The sequence below is a fragment of the Myxine glutinosa genome, chromosome 12 (genome assembly GCF_964187855.1).
Source record: "Myxine glutinosa chromosome 12, kmMyxGlut1.1, whole genome shotgun sequence".
NCBI classification, from domain to species: Eukaryota; Metazoa; Chordata; class Myxini; order Myxiniformes; family Myxinidae; genus Myxine; species Myxine glutinosa.
Genome location: NC_136272.1, coordinates 10,732,631 through 10,746,241, shown reverse-complemented (window position 1 = coordinate 10,746,241; position 13,611 = coordinate 10,732,631). Strand labels below are relative to the sequence as shown.

Below are 13,611 nucleotides of genomic sequence, written 5' to 3'. Positions count from 1 at the left end.
CCTCCCCTCTCCTCCTCCCCCTCCCTCCTCTCCTCTCCTCCTCCCTCCTCTTCTCCCCTCCCCCCCTCTTCTCCCCTCCCCACCCTCTCCTCCCCTCCCCCCCGTTCCCCTCCCCCCTCCCACCTCCTCCTCCCCCTCCCCCTCCCCTCTCCTCCTCCCCCTCCCTCCTCTCCTCTCCTCCCCTCTCCTCCTCCCCCTCCCTCCTCTTCTCCCCTCCCCCCTCTCCCCCTCTTCTCCCCTCCCCACCCTCTCCTCCCCTCCCCCCCGTTCCCCTCCCCTTCCCTTCCACCTCCCCTCCCTTCCCCCGTCCGGCAATGCCGGGTACTTCCCATGGCCAGCTGTACGTGGGCTGCTCGAGGGTTGGAAAACCAAGCAATCTTTATGTCTTGGCACCAAGTAAGAAAACCAGAAATGTTGTATACCAAGAGGTTTTGAGAAATTGATAATTGACAAAACGTCATGTAGGAAATGTACTGTGATATTGCTCTAAAATATACATGTTCTTTTCATCATATATTTGTATTATTCTTATTCAACCCGGGCGAAGCCGGGTACCTCAGCTCGTATATATATATATACACACACACATATATATGGATCTTCATATAGAGGTGGCTAGGATCTTCATATAATTAATCCCCTGCTCTTCTAAACAAAGAAGCTGCCTAAAGCAACGAAGAAAAAAATTGTGAAAAAGCCTTAAATCCAAAGTACACTGTGAATGCAAAGGTGCTAAACCACAAAAAATTTTTTTATGGCATTGACAGAAAGAAGCAAAGAGTGTAATGAAAATTGTTGTAGTATATCCCTGGACAGTTCTTTCAACCAAGCCCGCGGCACGGTGACAGCCAATCAATCTCTCAGGAGAGACCCGTAGATCCCCCACATCCAGGATGGTGTACCCCCCACCTTCACAAAGTCAAGGCCACGACAGAGTTAGAGCGCGAGAGCAAGAGAGCGAGAGAAAGGGCCAGTACATGGGGACTGATCAGTACAACTTGCATTAGGGGGTACAACCACCGTGAAGAGGCATCCCCAATAGTTGTGTAATGAAAGTAAAAGTAGAAGGAGAAAGCTAGAAAACAAGTTAAGACATAAGAAAAAATGGAAAAAAGGAGAAAGGCCAGCAAAGATAGGAGGTAAGTCTGGAAGAAGAAATGGGATTGAAGGAGGTAGGCATGAGGGATGAAAGGGAAAGGGGATGGGTGTGTGGTGATGAGGGGGATTCAACTATCCCACGGTGTTTGTGTAGGTAAGACTGGTGTGGAGAATTTTTACGGCATAGCCTATAGGGCAAACCCGTCTGGAACAGTTTGTCCATATATGTATATGTATGTATGTATGTCCCTTCAAACGTATACCAATCAGAGCTGAGGATGTGATCACATGACAGGGTCATGTGATTAAGTCTGATGTCATTGCGGCGGGATGGCGGCTGACCCTCTGCACACCGCCATTTTGATTCCAATTTCGTTCAGGCCGAACATGTCGTCGAACCTGTTATATATCACAATCTGCATGCTCTACCTTACGTTTTTCATTCAGTGTGAAATAAAAAACAAACCGATTTTAAAATGATCATCAAATATCGAAAGCATCGGCGTCATGGCTCTTGCAACAATATGGTACATATCGGCCTTCGGCTTCATGCTTCACCTTCGGACCGCTTCGGACAAATTAAGCCCAGGTTTCTTAATACAGTAGTGTATCGTTTCAGTAGTATCGTTTTCGTAGTAGTAATAATAATAATAATAATAATATAGTAAATATAACCATAACACTTTAATCCCAAAGTCGTGAATACAGAGTTAATTGATTGAAGCGGTGTATGGTTCATGAATCAATGAAAAGCGTGTTCGGTACTAATACTAATAACCACGGAAGTAAGGAATTAGCCTTGGTTTTTTGATAGTGATGTCATTTTCGAAATAATGATAACGTGACGTTAATATTATAGTAAATGTAATCGTAACACTAAACCCTTCGTAGTTACTGCAAAGTTACTGGAGGTTAAAATATATCATCTATATGTTAAAGTAGCGGCAGTTTTGTGTCCGTCCGTTACACTACGTCATTATGTCTATGATGTCATTACGACGGCTGACTCCACCCACCGACATTTTCATTTACTCGTTCACCCGCTCACTACGGGAGCATGAAGGGTCATTTCTCTTTGGGGTATATAGATTACAGTCGATCTATGGTCGGGTCTCAATAACATTGGGTGTGTTCATTTACCAAGTTTTCTTGTGGAGATATCGCCATTTGGTTTAAGCATTCGAGCAAGCACGCCATTCAAAACCCTTAAGGAACGGCTGGCTTGGCAAGCGCTAGCTAGCTGCTTGGCAAATGAGCACAACCCGGGCTTCCTCCCTTTCAGTTTCGTGTTAAACAGCAGGAAAAGTGTGTTTCATTTGTGGTTTTCAAATTAAAGCCTTAATTGGTGGGTTTCAAAATGCCGCGAAGAAAACGCCACTTTAGTGGCAGGAAGGGTCATGATATTTACCCAACCCTTGTGGGGTATATAGATTACAGTAGATCGTCCCTCAGTTCTGTAAGTAAAACTTACCTCACGGATGTCGAGAGTTCCTCAAAATTTATTTGTTTAATGTTATAATCAGCATTAGCGACTGTTTAAAAAGCTAATAATATGCGTTTGTGGTTTATAATATTTTACAAGCCCTGCTACGCCGCTTAGACTTTCAGTCTTGTGTTTTTTTAGGGTCGACAGGGAAGCAAGTAATCACTTACCAGAATGGAAAGGAGTTTATTTGAAAGTTTGCAGTTAGAGAGGATAACTACCAAAAGTGTCCCGAAGCAGCTTCAATCATTACTCACCCAGGCACTAGGGGATTCCACATGCGAACAGGTCCATCAAGGCCACCGGTCACCAGCAGATCAAGATCCTTTGAGAAGTCAAATGTCTTCACACCTTTGTGAACAGGAAACACCGTCTCGTCTCGCATCTGCCGCCGAGTAGGTGACCGCCTGGAGCCACAGCTTTTAGACCCTTCTGATGATATCTCTTTAACGTCACCGATGTGACACTTGGAGCCAATGGTGCAGCCTGCGGACAATACACTCCAACGAGTATTGCATTTTCTTGAATCCTAAGCAGCAAGGACTGTTAAATGTCTCGCTTGATGAGTTAAGAGTGGTTTGGCATGGTATGTCCCATGATCTCTTGACACCCTGAGATTAAAAACAAGAAAGACATCATATAGGACATGATACTTGCCAAATCCACCCTCACACCTCCCCAAAAAAATTGCCATAGAGGCATAAAATTGGCCATTTCATTAAGATTAAAATTGACAATCTTAATCATAACTCGGGTCAATCAGATGAAAACTGATGATTTTAGAAGGTTGACCTTGGGTTTACCTTTGACCTTTTGACCTTAAAATAGTTTATTGCCCAATTCATTCATTCACTATGCAATTGCTATTTAATTTTCAGGTTAATCAGATGAAAATTGACTATTTTAGAAATTCGACCTCAAGATGACCTTTGACCTCAAAATCAATAGGCTTCTCAGTTGTGACTACCTCTACAACTTGGTAAAGTTTCATGATGATCGGTTTAGAATTGTGACCTGTAGGCAAGTGACAGACAACCAAACAGACAGACAGACTAACACACAAGACCAACTAATATACTTGAAAAATCCTCGATTTTGCAAGTAACAAAGGAAAACAATTACTCGTGTACAATCGCTGACATCGTTATCATTGGAATGCTCCTGAACCCCGTGCATGCATCGGCGCTGCATTGTGGATCTACTAAGACCGTGCCATCCAAGCCTTCCTTATATTTCACCAAACAAGGGCTTGATCATCCCATTTGGGGAGACTTCACTCACTGAACCCAATAATCCAGCCTCGATTGAACAAACTCAGTGGCCAAATTTGCATTTTTTTCCACGACATAAATCGTGTGCCTACTTGTTCACTGCCTTCAGTGTATGAACATCCGGATGAAGTAACCACAAAATTCCATCCTTTACATATTTTTCCAAGATCCAATGTTGTGACATTCTCAGGTGTCACAACTGTGTTTGGTCACAAACCACCCCTGTTGATGACAATTCCCCCCCAAAAACACTAGAACGGGTACTCTGTAGAAGGCATACTCCGCCAAGCTGAACAGTTTACGTTCTTAATTCCACTGATATGCCGGATCTGGATCTGGAACATTCGTCCTTGATACACAGCAACTTCTAATCAGCTTGTTGTCACCTAGCTAACTCAGCCACCAAATTTTGGCATTATTCGTCCATAACTTTTTGAGATATCCTGCTCACAGACAAACAAACAGACAGACAGACAGACAGATAGGGGTGAAAACCTTCGGTGGTGGAGGTAGATAACTTTTCTCTGCTTTACAAATGTTAGATGTTGTCTTCAAAGTAGAGCTTCCGTATTTCAGTTTTCTGGAGTGTTTATTTCATCATCACGTTGTGCCTTTTTGGATCCGAAGGTTATCATGACCCACTTTGGTATCCTGATGTGTATCCTCAGGGGCCACCAGAACAACCACAAGAAGCCATTTTTTTTTTCGTCGAAAGGCACTGTGAAATATTTAACGTCCAACAGCAATCAATATCAATTCAAACATGTGAGTTCCCTCTTGATGTCCATCCAAGGAACGACACTTTGCGATGCAAAATCCATCTTGTGAAGCACCAATCCCCCAGTCTTTAGTCGGCCTGAGAGTCAAGCCCAGACCAGACGTCGCAGAGGCAAGCGCACGCTTGTGCGCCATTTTGTTGGAGAGTGTTTATTTGGACGTTAAATGTGTCTTTGTAAACATAAATAACAAATGGAGTGCAAGGAAGATGTCCGGTTCAATGTCTTACCGATGACGAGAGCAGTGCCAGCGTGATTGCTGGAAGAGATGACACGTTGTACACATGGATAATATTTGATCTGTTGTAAAGACATATTTAGAAAAATTTGGTTAGAAGACGCCCGGTAAAATTGATGCCATAGCAAATGATGAGCACAGTGAGGTGAAGGTTCAACACTCGAGGAGTCGACAGATGCTCGTTAAAGAGAAAAATGTATGCTAATTATATTATTGCAGTAATTCCTGAAAATATCAACTGTGACCTCTCCTGTTGCCGACCGTAGAGCAAAGCTGGCCTCCAAAGCCAGCCCACACTGGGCATCCTCTGTCGTTCCAAATATTTACTTGAAAAATCATAACTACTAACAGTCTATAAGGCTTTTTTCTGTAGACCGATGGAGTACTGCTCTCCCCTATGGGCTGGGCCTCCAGCATCACATCTGTCTCTGCTGGATTATGTGGAATCTAAAGCTCAACATTATTGGAACCTCGCACGATAAGAGCTACGCAGGTCTTTTGCTTTCACGTCACAGGCAAGTTGGTGGTCTTCCAATTTAGCTTGATTTTCTCTCTCATCCCTCCAAGCATTCCAAACAACTCCAAGATGTGTGTATTGTTCCAGTAACTGCCTCCTGGATAAACTTTCAGCACACCTAAACTCATTTGTTGCTCACTTCTTGTGGATTTGGAACGGCCTACAACAGCCTGTTCTATCACACTCTTCCCTCAAGGACTTCAGGCAGTTTACCACCATCTCATGTTAACCCCCTCTTTACTTACAATCTTTATGACCCCCAAAAACCCTTCCTAAGCAAACTCTCTTATTTGCTGATTTCAGTATTTCTTGCCCTCTTCTCTCTCATATTTTTATATGTTGTTGTTGTTGTTGTTTAGGCCCGGACAATTCCCTTGAACAAGCCCGCGGCACAGAGACAGCCAATCGAACTCCAGGAGTGACCCAGATATCCCGCACATCCAGGATGGTGTACCCACGCCTTCACGAAGACAGGGCCACGACAGAGTTAGAGAGAAAGAGACAGATAGAGTGAGAGTGAGAGTGAGAGTGAGAGTGAGACAGAGACAGAGACAGAGACAGAGACAGAGACAGAGACAGAGACAGAGACAGAGACAGAGACAGAGACAGAGACAGAGACAGAGACAGAGACAGACAAGAGGGAAAGGGCCGGTCCATGGCAACCGATCGGTACGCTGACCATGACCGCGCTACCCTGATGAATCTGGGCAGCAAGGAAGAATGTGGAAGATTTGGCCCCCGACTTGCGTTGGGGGGGAGGGGGCGGGGTACAACTACCGTGAAGAGGCATCCCATATAGTTGCTCTTTTTCTGTGTTAATTCCCTGGCTTATTGAGTCCACGAGTTGCCCCACTGCCTAGTATCAGTTCATATCATACAAGACCTTGCTACGTATTCCATGAGCCTCGTCTTGTGGAGAAAAAGATTATTAAAATGGGCGAAGGCTCAAAAATTCAGCGTCATGACGAGTGAAATGTGATGCTCACCTTGAGATTTAATCATTCAGGATCCATGTTTACAAAGGAATGATCTCACCCCACATGAGGGCACAAACCTCAGAGACCCAGTCGTCATGGACTTTCCAACGGATATACGTGACATTGGAAGAGGCAACGACCATATCAAGCGGTACACAAGATATCCTCTTGTGATGCTGGCCTTTCTTCCAGCGTCTGTTACAGAGAGAAAGTGGGAACATGATCAAATGCCGCCATTCCTGCAATAATTCCCTCGAAGCAAAAAATCCTCCCATGTCCTTAAGATTAAAAACAAGTCACTGACCTACTGACGATACAACATTTAAATTTAATCGTGACGATTATCATGAAACAAACACGTAGGCCTACGTTACATACCTTAAGCTCTCCCCAACACTCGTCAGTCGGAAAATATTGACGCAGCCCTGCAGGTGTAATTACATGACAATGATTCATTACTTAAAAACAAAGAATGTAAGATTGCTAGCATTGTGGGTGAAGGGCAGTTTACCTGGGTGTCACCATACACGATCACACCATCGCAATCGCTGGAACAGCTGCACATGGGAAATGGTGCATTAGGACTGCATGTGCTCAGCACTCACAAAATGTACTTCCTTACTAGTTATTATGGACGGCAGGACAGACTAGAGGTTTACGCACTCACCACTGAGCTGTCTTGCCTGGGTTCAAATCTCGGTCTAGCTATAAGCCCGGCCTTAGTTGGTAGATGGTAAAGATCCCATGGTGTTTATTGTGAAGAATAGACGACCTATCGCCGGCACCCTGAACAAATAAAGAAAAAACTCTGGCCACTGCTATAGGAAGGCAATGGCAAACCACCCATTGCAACCCTTTCCAGGAGAATGTTGACGCAGCACTGAACCTGCCCTCAGCCAAACCAGCACAAGAGAACTATCTACGGTATAAAACACAATGTCAGTTTGTGTGTTTGTACAGATGTCTGTCCCCCCTCATAAGGGTAGGTTTGAAAGGCCAATCTATTAACATGAATGTGTGTTCACTACGGTCTATTTCTTGAGCACAAAATAAACTTGAAAAACATTTTCCATAAAAGAGTAATTATGTTGCTTCTATTGGAATTGTAGACGCCGGCTTGCAAACCGAGCCTCAATGGTGGTGTACATTAGCGTTTAAAAAAAATAACAATAAATAGAAGGCACATGGAGGTGAAATTCGCTGCACGTGATGTGCAACGTGTGCAGAGTAAACCGAATGTCATTTACATCCGTAGGATGTCTAATAAATAAAGATATAAGCACACCTGACACTAAGCCGAGGCGTACGACGTTGGCATGCTCACGAGGCTGCACCATCGAATAAACTCTTCCAACCCGTCATATTTGGCGGGCTTTTTACTAGTATTGAATAATTGGTAGATTTTTTAACCATTGTGAGTACCTCTTTCCTATAGCAGTTTGAACAGCCCATGTACGTATAAGTACGAGCTGTGCGGGTGAGCCAAGACATTTACAGAAAATCTACAGTGATCATATCGGATGGATAATCAAGTGGTCCTAAATGTGAGTATTTTTAAATGAATGTACAGCATATTTCCAAGTAGCCATTGATATAGTACCTGCAATCCAGGTGCAGAGGGATCGATTCCAGATTGATGAAGTGGCAGTAAGGTTCAAAGGTAGATAGCTCAAAGAAGTGTAACTCGCCATCTCTGTGCAAATGCATCGAATAGAGGGATCATGTGCTTTGGTAATTCTTTACATTACCCCACATACATCTTGCTCATCTTGCGAAGCGAAAATCCAGGTTAGGCAATTGGTTCACTCCGTCTGTCTGTCTACAAATGTCAGTTTATGATCGAGGAACAACTTCGTTTCACCTGAATATTTGATTTTGAGCACGAATCAGAAAATGAACCTGTAGTTTGACAGTACTGTGGCGGACACGAAAGCCCACTGGCGTGGTGACATAATTCCGTGCACCAAGTGGGCGGCGGCCACGCCCGAGGGGTAGGCGTGGCCTCAGGATATACACCGGGCGCACAGCCCGGAGCGCGCCAGTGCTACAGTGACCTCTTGTCAATAAAGACACTTTTGTTTTAACCGCGTTGTCCGCTTCCTCCTTGGTAGCAAGTAAGCGCGCGTAGCACCGCGCTTCATTTGGTGACCCTCCGACGTTGGATCAGCCGTCGCTGACCGACCGAATACACCATCGCAATGGCAAACAACGCGGTTACGATCAAACTCCCCGAGTTCTGGGAGACGCAAGCTGAAGTATGGTTCCTGTAGGCGGAAGCCCAGTTCCGACTTCGAGACATCACGGTGGACGAGACCAGGTACTGCCACGTGGTCGCTTCCCTCGGGCCCGGCATGGCCGGCCGCGTCGTGTCGGTCCTGATGAACCCACCAGCCGACGGCAGGTACGAGGCGATCAAGCGTCTCCTCCTCGCCACGTTCGTGCTCACGGTGGACGCTCGGGCCGACCGCCTCCTGGACCTCCCCGAGCTCGGAGACACGCGGCCGTCGGTCCGCATGGACCATATGCTGTCGTTGTTGGGCAACGAAACCCCGGACGCTCTATTCCGGGCGTTGTTTTGATGCCAGGTGCCGGCACGAGTCCGCCTCGCATTGGCCGGTTCTGCCACGACGGAACCCTGGGCTCTCACTGCAGAGGCCGACAGGTTCTTCGCGGCTTTGGACACCCAGGCGAGTTTTGGCGCGGCCGTCGCGGCTATCGGGGCTGATGCTGATGCTGATGCTGACCCTGATGCTGATGCACCACACCTCGTGGATCTCGAGGCTGATGCACATTTCGTGTCCGCCGCCATGCCCCGCCCACCGCCGCCGAGACAACCGTGGCCTCCGCCGCCTTCGCCGCAAACCTGGTGTTTTTTCCACGCCCAGTTCGGCCACAAGGCTCAGCAATGTCGCCCGCCGTGCTCATTCAGCAGGTCGGGAAACGCCCGGGCCGGCCCTCGGTAGTGGCACTGAGTGCCGGCCGTGCAAACAGCCTACTGTTCATCACGGACACCTTATCCGGGCGCCGTTACCTGTGCGGCACGGGAGCGCAGGTGAGTGTCATTCCCGCCGGTACGTCCGACAAGCAGTTCGCGGGCCGGGGCCCCGCGCTGCTTGCCGCCAACGGTACGTCCATTCGCACGTACGGCGCTGCCTTTCTCTGCGGTTCGGAGGGCAGGTTTTCCGGTGGTCGTTCGTCACTGCCGACGTGCCTATGGCACTGCTCGGCGCGGACTTCCTTTGTGCCAATAGCCTGTTGGTCGACGTAAAGCACAGAAGGCTAGTCCAGGCTGAGATGTTCAGCTCGCTCGCGTGCGCGCTGCCTGCCTCGTTGAGCAGCTCCCGGAGCGGCTCATCGAGCGGCTCGCCGAGCGGCTTGCTGAGCGGTTCGGTTCCGGCCAGGTTCATCTGTACGCTTCCGGCAGCGAACGAATTCACCCGCCTCCTCGCGGGTTTCCCGGCCCTCACGCGGCCCACCTTCTCGGCGGGGGCCATCAAGCACAGGGTGGAACACCACATCCCCACCGCCGGGCCACCGGTCTATGCCCGCGCACGCCGCCTCGAGCCGACGAAGCTCGCCGTAGCTAAAGCGAAGTTCGCTACGCTGGAGCGGCTCGGCATCGTGCGGCGCTCCGAGAGTGCTTGGGCGTCGCCGCTTCACATCGTGCCAAAGCCCGGCGGGGAATGGCGACCGTGCGGGGACTACCGGCACCTCAACGACGCCATCACCCCCGACCGCTACCCCCTCCCCCACATCCAGGACTTCTCCGCCCGGTTGGCGGGCATGTCCTTCTTTTCGAAGGTGGACCTCATACGCGGCTACCATCAGGTCCCCGTCAGGCCGGAGGACATCCCGAAGACGGCGGTCATCACGCCGTTCGGACTGTTCGAATTTCTTCGGATGCCCTTCGGTTTGAAAAATGCGGCTCAGGCGTTCCAGCGACTTATGGACAGCGTCTTGCGCGACTTGGATTTCGTCTACGTCTACCTGGACGACATCCTCGTCGCCAGCGCGTCCCGCGAAGAGCACCTTCACCATCCCTGCACGCTCTTCGAACGTCTGGGCCAGCATGGCCTCATCGTGAACCCCGCTAAGTGCCGGTTCGGCGTCGCCGACATCTACTTTTTGGGGCACCGCGTCACGAGGCACGGGGCCGTCCCCCTACCGGCGAAGGTGGAGGCGGTGAGGGGGTTTCCACGCCCCCGCACGATTAAGGGGCTCCAGGAGTTCCTGGGCATGGTGAACTTTTACCATCGGTTCCTGCCCACATTGCTCAGCTCCTGCGGCCCCTCCACGAGGCCCTCCGAGGGAAGCCGGGCAAAGGTGACGTTACCTGGACCGAGCAGATGGACGCGGCGTTCGCGGGCGCGAAGCTCGCCTTGGCTAACGCCACCATGCTCGCGCACCCGGCGCCCGATGCACCGACCGCCCTCACCACCGATGCCTCGGACTACGCGGTGGGTGCGGTGCACGAGCAATGGGTGCGTGGTGCTTGGCAACCGCTGGCGTTCTTCAGCCGGCAGCTTCGCCCGCCCGAACGCCGTTACAGTATCTTCGACCGCGAGTTGCTCGGGCTTCACCTGGCGGTCAGGCACTTCCGCCATCTGCTCGAGGGCCGTGCGTTCATGGCCTTCGTCGACCACAAGCTGCTGGTCTTCGCGATGGGCAAGGTCACCGAGCCGTGGTCGGCCCGGCAGCAGCGTCACCTCTCGGCCATGTCCGAATACACGACGGACATCCGGCACGTCGCGGGAAAGGACAACCCGGTGGCGGATTGCCTTTCCCGGTCCGTCGCCCACGCGGTCCACCTTGGCATCGACTATGCCCGGATGGCGGCGGACCAGGCCGCCGACCCCAGTGTCCAGGCCTTGCGGACCGCCGTCACGGGCCTCCGCGTCACCGGTGTGCCGTTCGACGGCGCGGGCACGGCCCTCTTATGTGACGTCTCCCTCGGGCGGCCTCGCCCCATCGTGCCCGCGGGCTGGCAGCACCAGGTTTTTGACACCATCCACGGCCTGTCCCACCCGGGCACGAAGGCCTCCCAGAGGTTGGTCGCCGACAAGTTTGTCTGGCATGGCCTCCGGAAGGCCGTCCGCGGCTGGACAAGGACGTGCCTCGCGTGCCAGCGTGCGAAGGTGCACCGGCATACCCAGGCCCCATTGGCCCCGTTTACGGTGCCAGCACATAGGTTCGACCACGTGCACGTGGACCTGGTGGGACCTCTGCCCCCCTCGCGGGGTTTCACCCATGTCCTTACCATGGTGGACCACACCACCCGGTGGCCGGAGGCCGTGCCTTTGGCGGCGACGACGGCAGTGGACGTCGCGCAGGCGTTCATCGCCACCTGGGTCGCCCGGCTCGGCGCCCCCTTGGACATCTCGTCCGACCGTGGCCCCCAGTTCACCTCGGAGCTCTGGGCCGCGGGGGCTCGGGGTCCAGCTGCACCGAACCACGGCCTACCACCCCCAGGCCAATGGCCTGTGCGAGCGGTTCCACCGCTCGTTGAAGGCCGCGCTCTGGGCCACCCTCCGCGATGGTGGCTGGGTCGACAGGCTCCCCTGGGTCCTGCTGGGCCTCCGGACGGCGCCCAAGGAGGACCTGCGCGCATCCACGGCGGAGTTGGTCTTTGGACAACCGCTGCGGGTGCTGGGCGAGTTCCTCCCCGACCCCACGGCACCTTGGTCCGCGGCGCAGGAGACCGCCCGGAGGTTCGCCCCGGTGCCGACGGCACACCACGGGCACCCACCCACGCACGTCACCCCGGAGCTTCGCACCGCGGAGTATGTCTTCGTCCGGCACGACGCCCACCGGACACCACTGCGGCCCCCGTACGACGGGCCTTTCTGCGTGCTGGAGACTGGGGTGAAATACTTCACCTTGGACATCGGCGGTACTCCCGACCGCGTCTCGGTGGATCGACTCAAGCCGGCCCACCTCGACGTGGACCACCCACCGCCGGTGGCTCGGCCCCCGCGTCGGGGTCGCCCCCCAGCGGGCGGACCCCCGGCACCGCCCAGCACCGCCGGCATGCAGCCCCCCGGTCCGGCACCCATCCCGGGTACAGCCGGGGGCATCCCAGCTGGCATCCCTGCACCCCGGACGCCACCGGTCGCCAGAAGGCGCTTCGGCCGGGTCATCCGTTTGCCCCGCAAACTGGCCCTCCAGGTGCGCGGGAATTCTGGGGGGGCGCGTGTGGTGGACACGAAAGCCCACTGGCGTGGTGACATCATTCCGCGCACCAGGTGGGCGGCGGCCACGCCCGAGGGGTAGGCGTGGCCTCAGGATATACACCAGGCGCGCAGCCCGGAGCGCGCCAGTGCTACAGTGACCTCTTGTCAATAAAGACACTTTTGTTTTAACCGCGTTGTCCGCTTCCTCCTTGGTAGCAAGTAAGCGTGCATAGCACCGCGCTTCAGTACTATGCTTTGAATTCGTCCCAATCGCACATGTACAGAGAGGAGCGAGGTATTAATATTTTACTCTGTTTACCTGTCTGGCAGTCAAACAAAATTGAAAATAAAACAACTTACTCTTTTTAAGGACTTCATAAAGGACACAAACAACAGGCATGAAGTGGTAACGTGTTAAATAAGGTGGTGTAAAAGATGCTGCAGCAACAGCGTTACACTTCCTGGAATTATTTTTCTGCAATTTAATTATATACTTGAACACTGCAGAAGACAAATCATTTATTTTTGACACTTTCCAAACCTATCCATTTTGAAGTACTTGGAAAAATATATATTACGGCATTTTACGTAATCACAACCAATCAAATATGCTGCTCGTAGACCACGCCCATGTCCTTGGTTTTCATCAACTACAGCCATACTCACCCAGTGCCCACAATAATCTTGTTGTAAAGAGGCAGAAGGGCGAAATCCATGACACAATTTTTTTTCTTCCTGTAGCTCTGGTCCTGTGAGAAGGACACACATGTGATATGATAAACAATTCATGAGAACTCAATGACATGCAGCGTCAAGATGAGAACAGATGGGAAAGCTACAACTTCTGTCACAACATCATTTTATGGCCACGCGGCTGCCAATGCAACTTGCCAAGATCTGGTATTTTGAAACAGCACTCTTTAATGTCTGACTGCAGTTAAAACAATATTAATGAAAAATGTGCTGTTTTATTACAAGAGAATGCTGTACAAGGAAGCCCAAGCACAATAATGGGCCATTTGGCCCATCGTACCCATGCCAAATCCTCACACCGGAGATGGGCCATCTACCTATACTGCAG

The 13,611-nt window shown here is 51.1% G+C and overlaps 1 protein-coding gene across 1 annotated transcript in view; it reads right to left on the bottom strand.

The window, feature by feature from the left end:
* LOC137437274 (cilia- and flagella-associated protein 337-like) overlaps positions 1-13,246 on the bottom strand; it is a 52,103-nt gene extending 38,857 nt beyond the window's left edge. Inside the window, exons 1-5 of the mRNA XM_078766244.1 lie at positions 13,197-13,246; positions 6,872-6,917; positions 6,739-6,785; positions 6,419-6,555; positions 2,839-3,067 (exon numbers count right to left, since the gene is read on the bottom strand). Coding sequence (XP_078622370.1) covers positions 2,839-3,067; positions 6,419-6,555; positions 6,739-6,785; positions 6,872-6,917; positions 13,197-13,246 — 509 coding nt within the window. The remainder of the gene's footprint in view (positions 1-2,838; positions 3,068-6,418; positions 6,556-6,738; positions 6,786-6,871; positions 6,918-13,196) is intronic.
* Between the last annotated feature and the right edge of the window lie 365 nt (positions 13,247-13,611).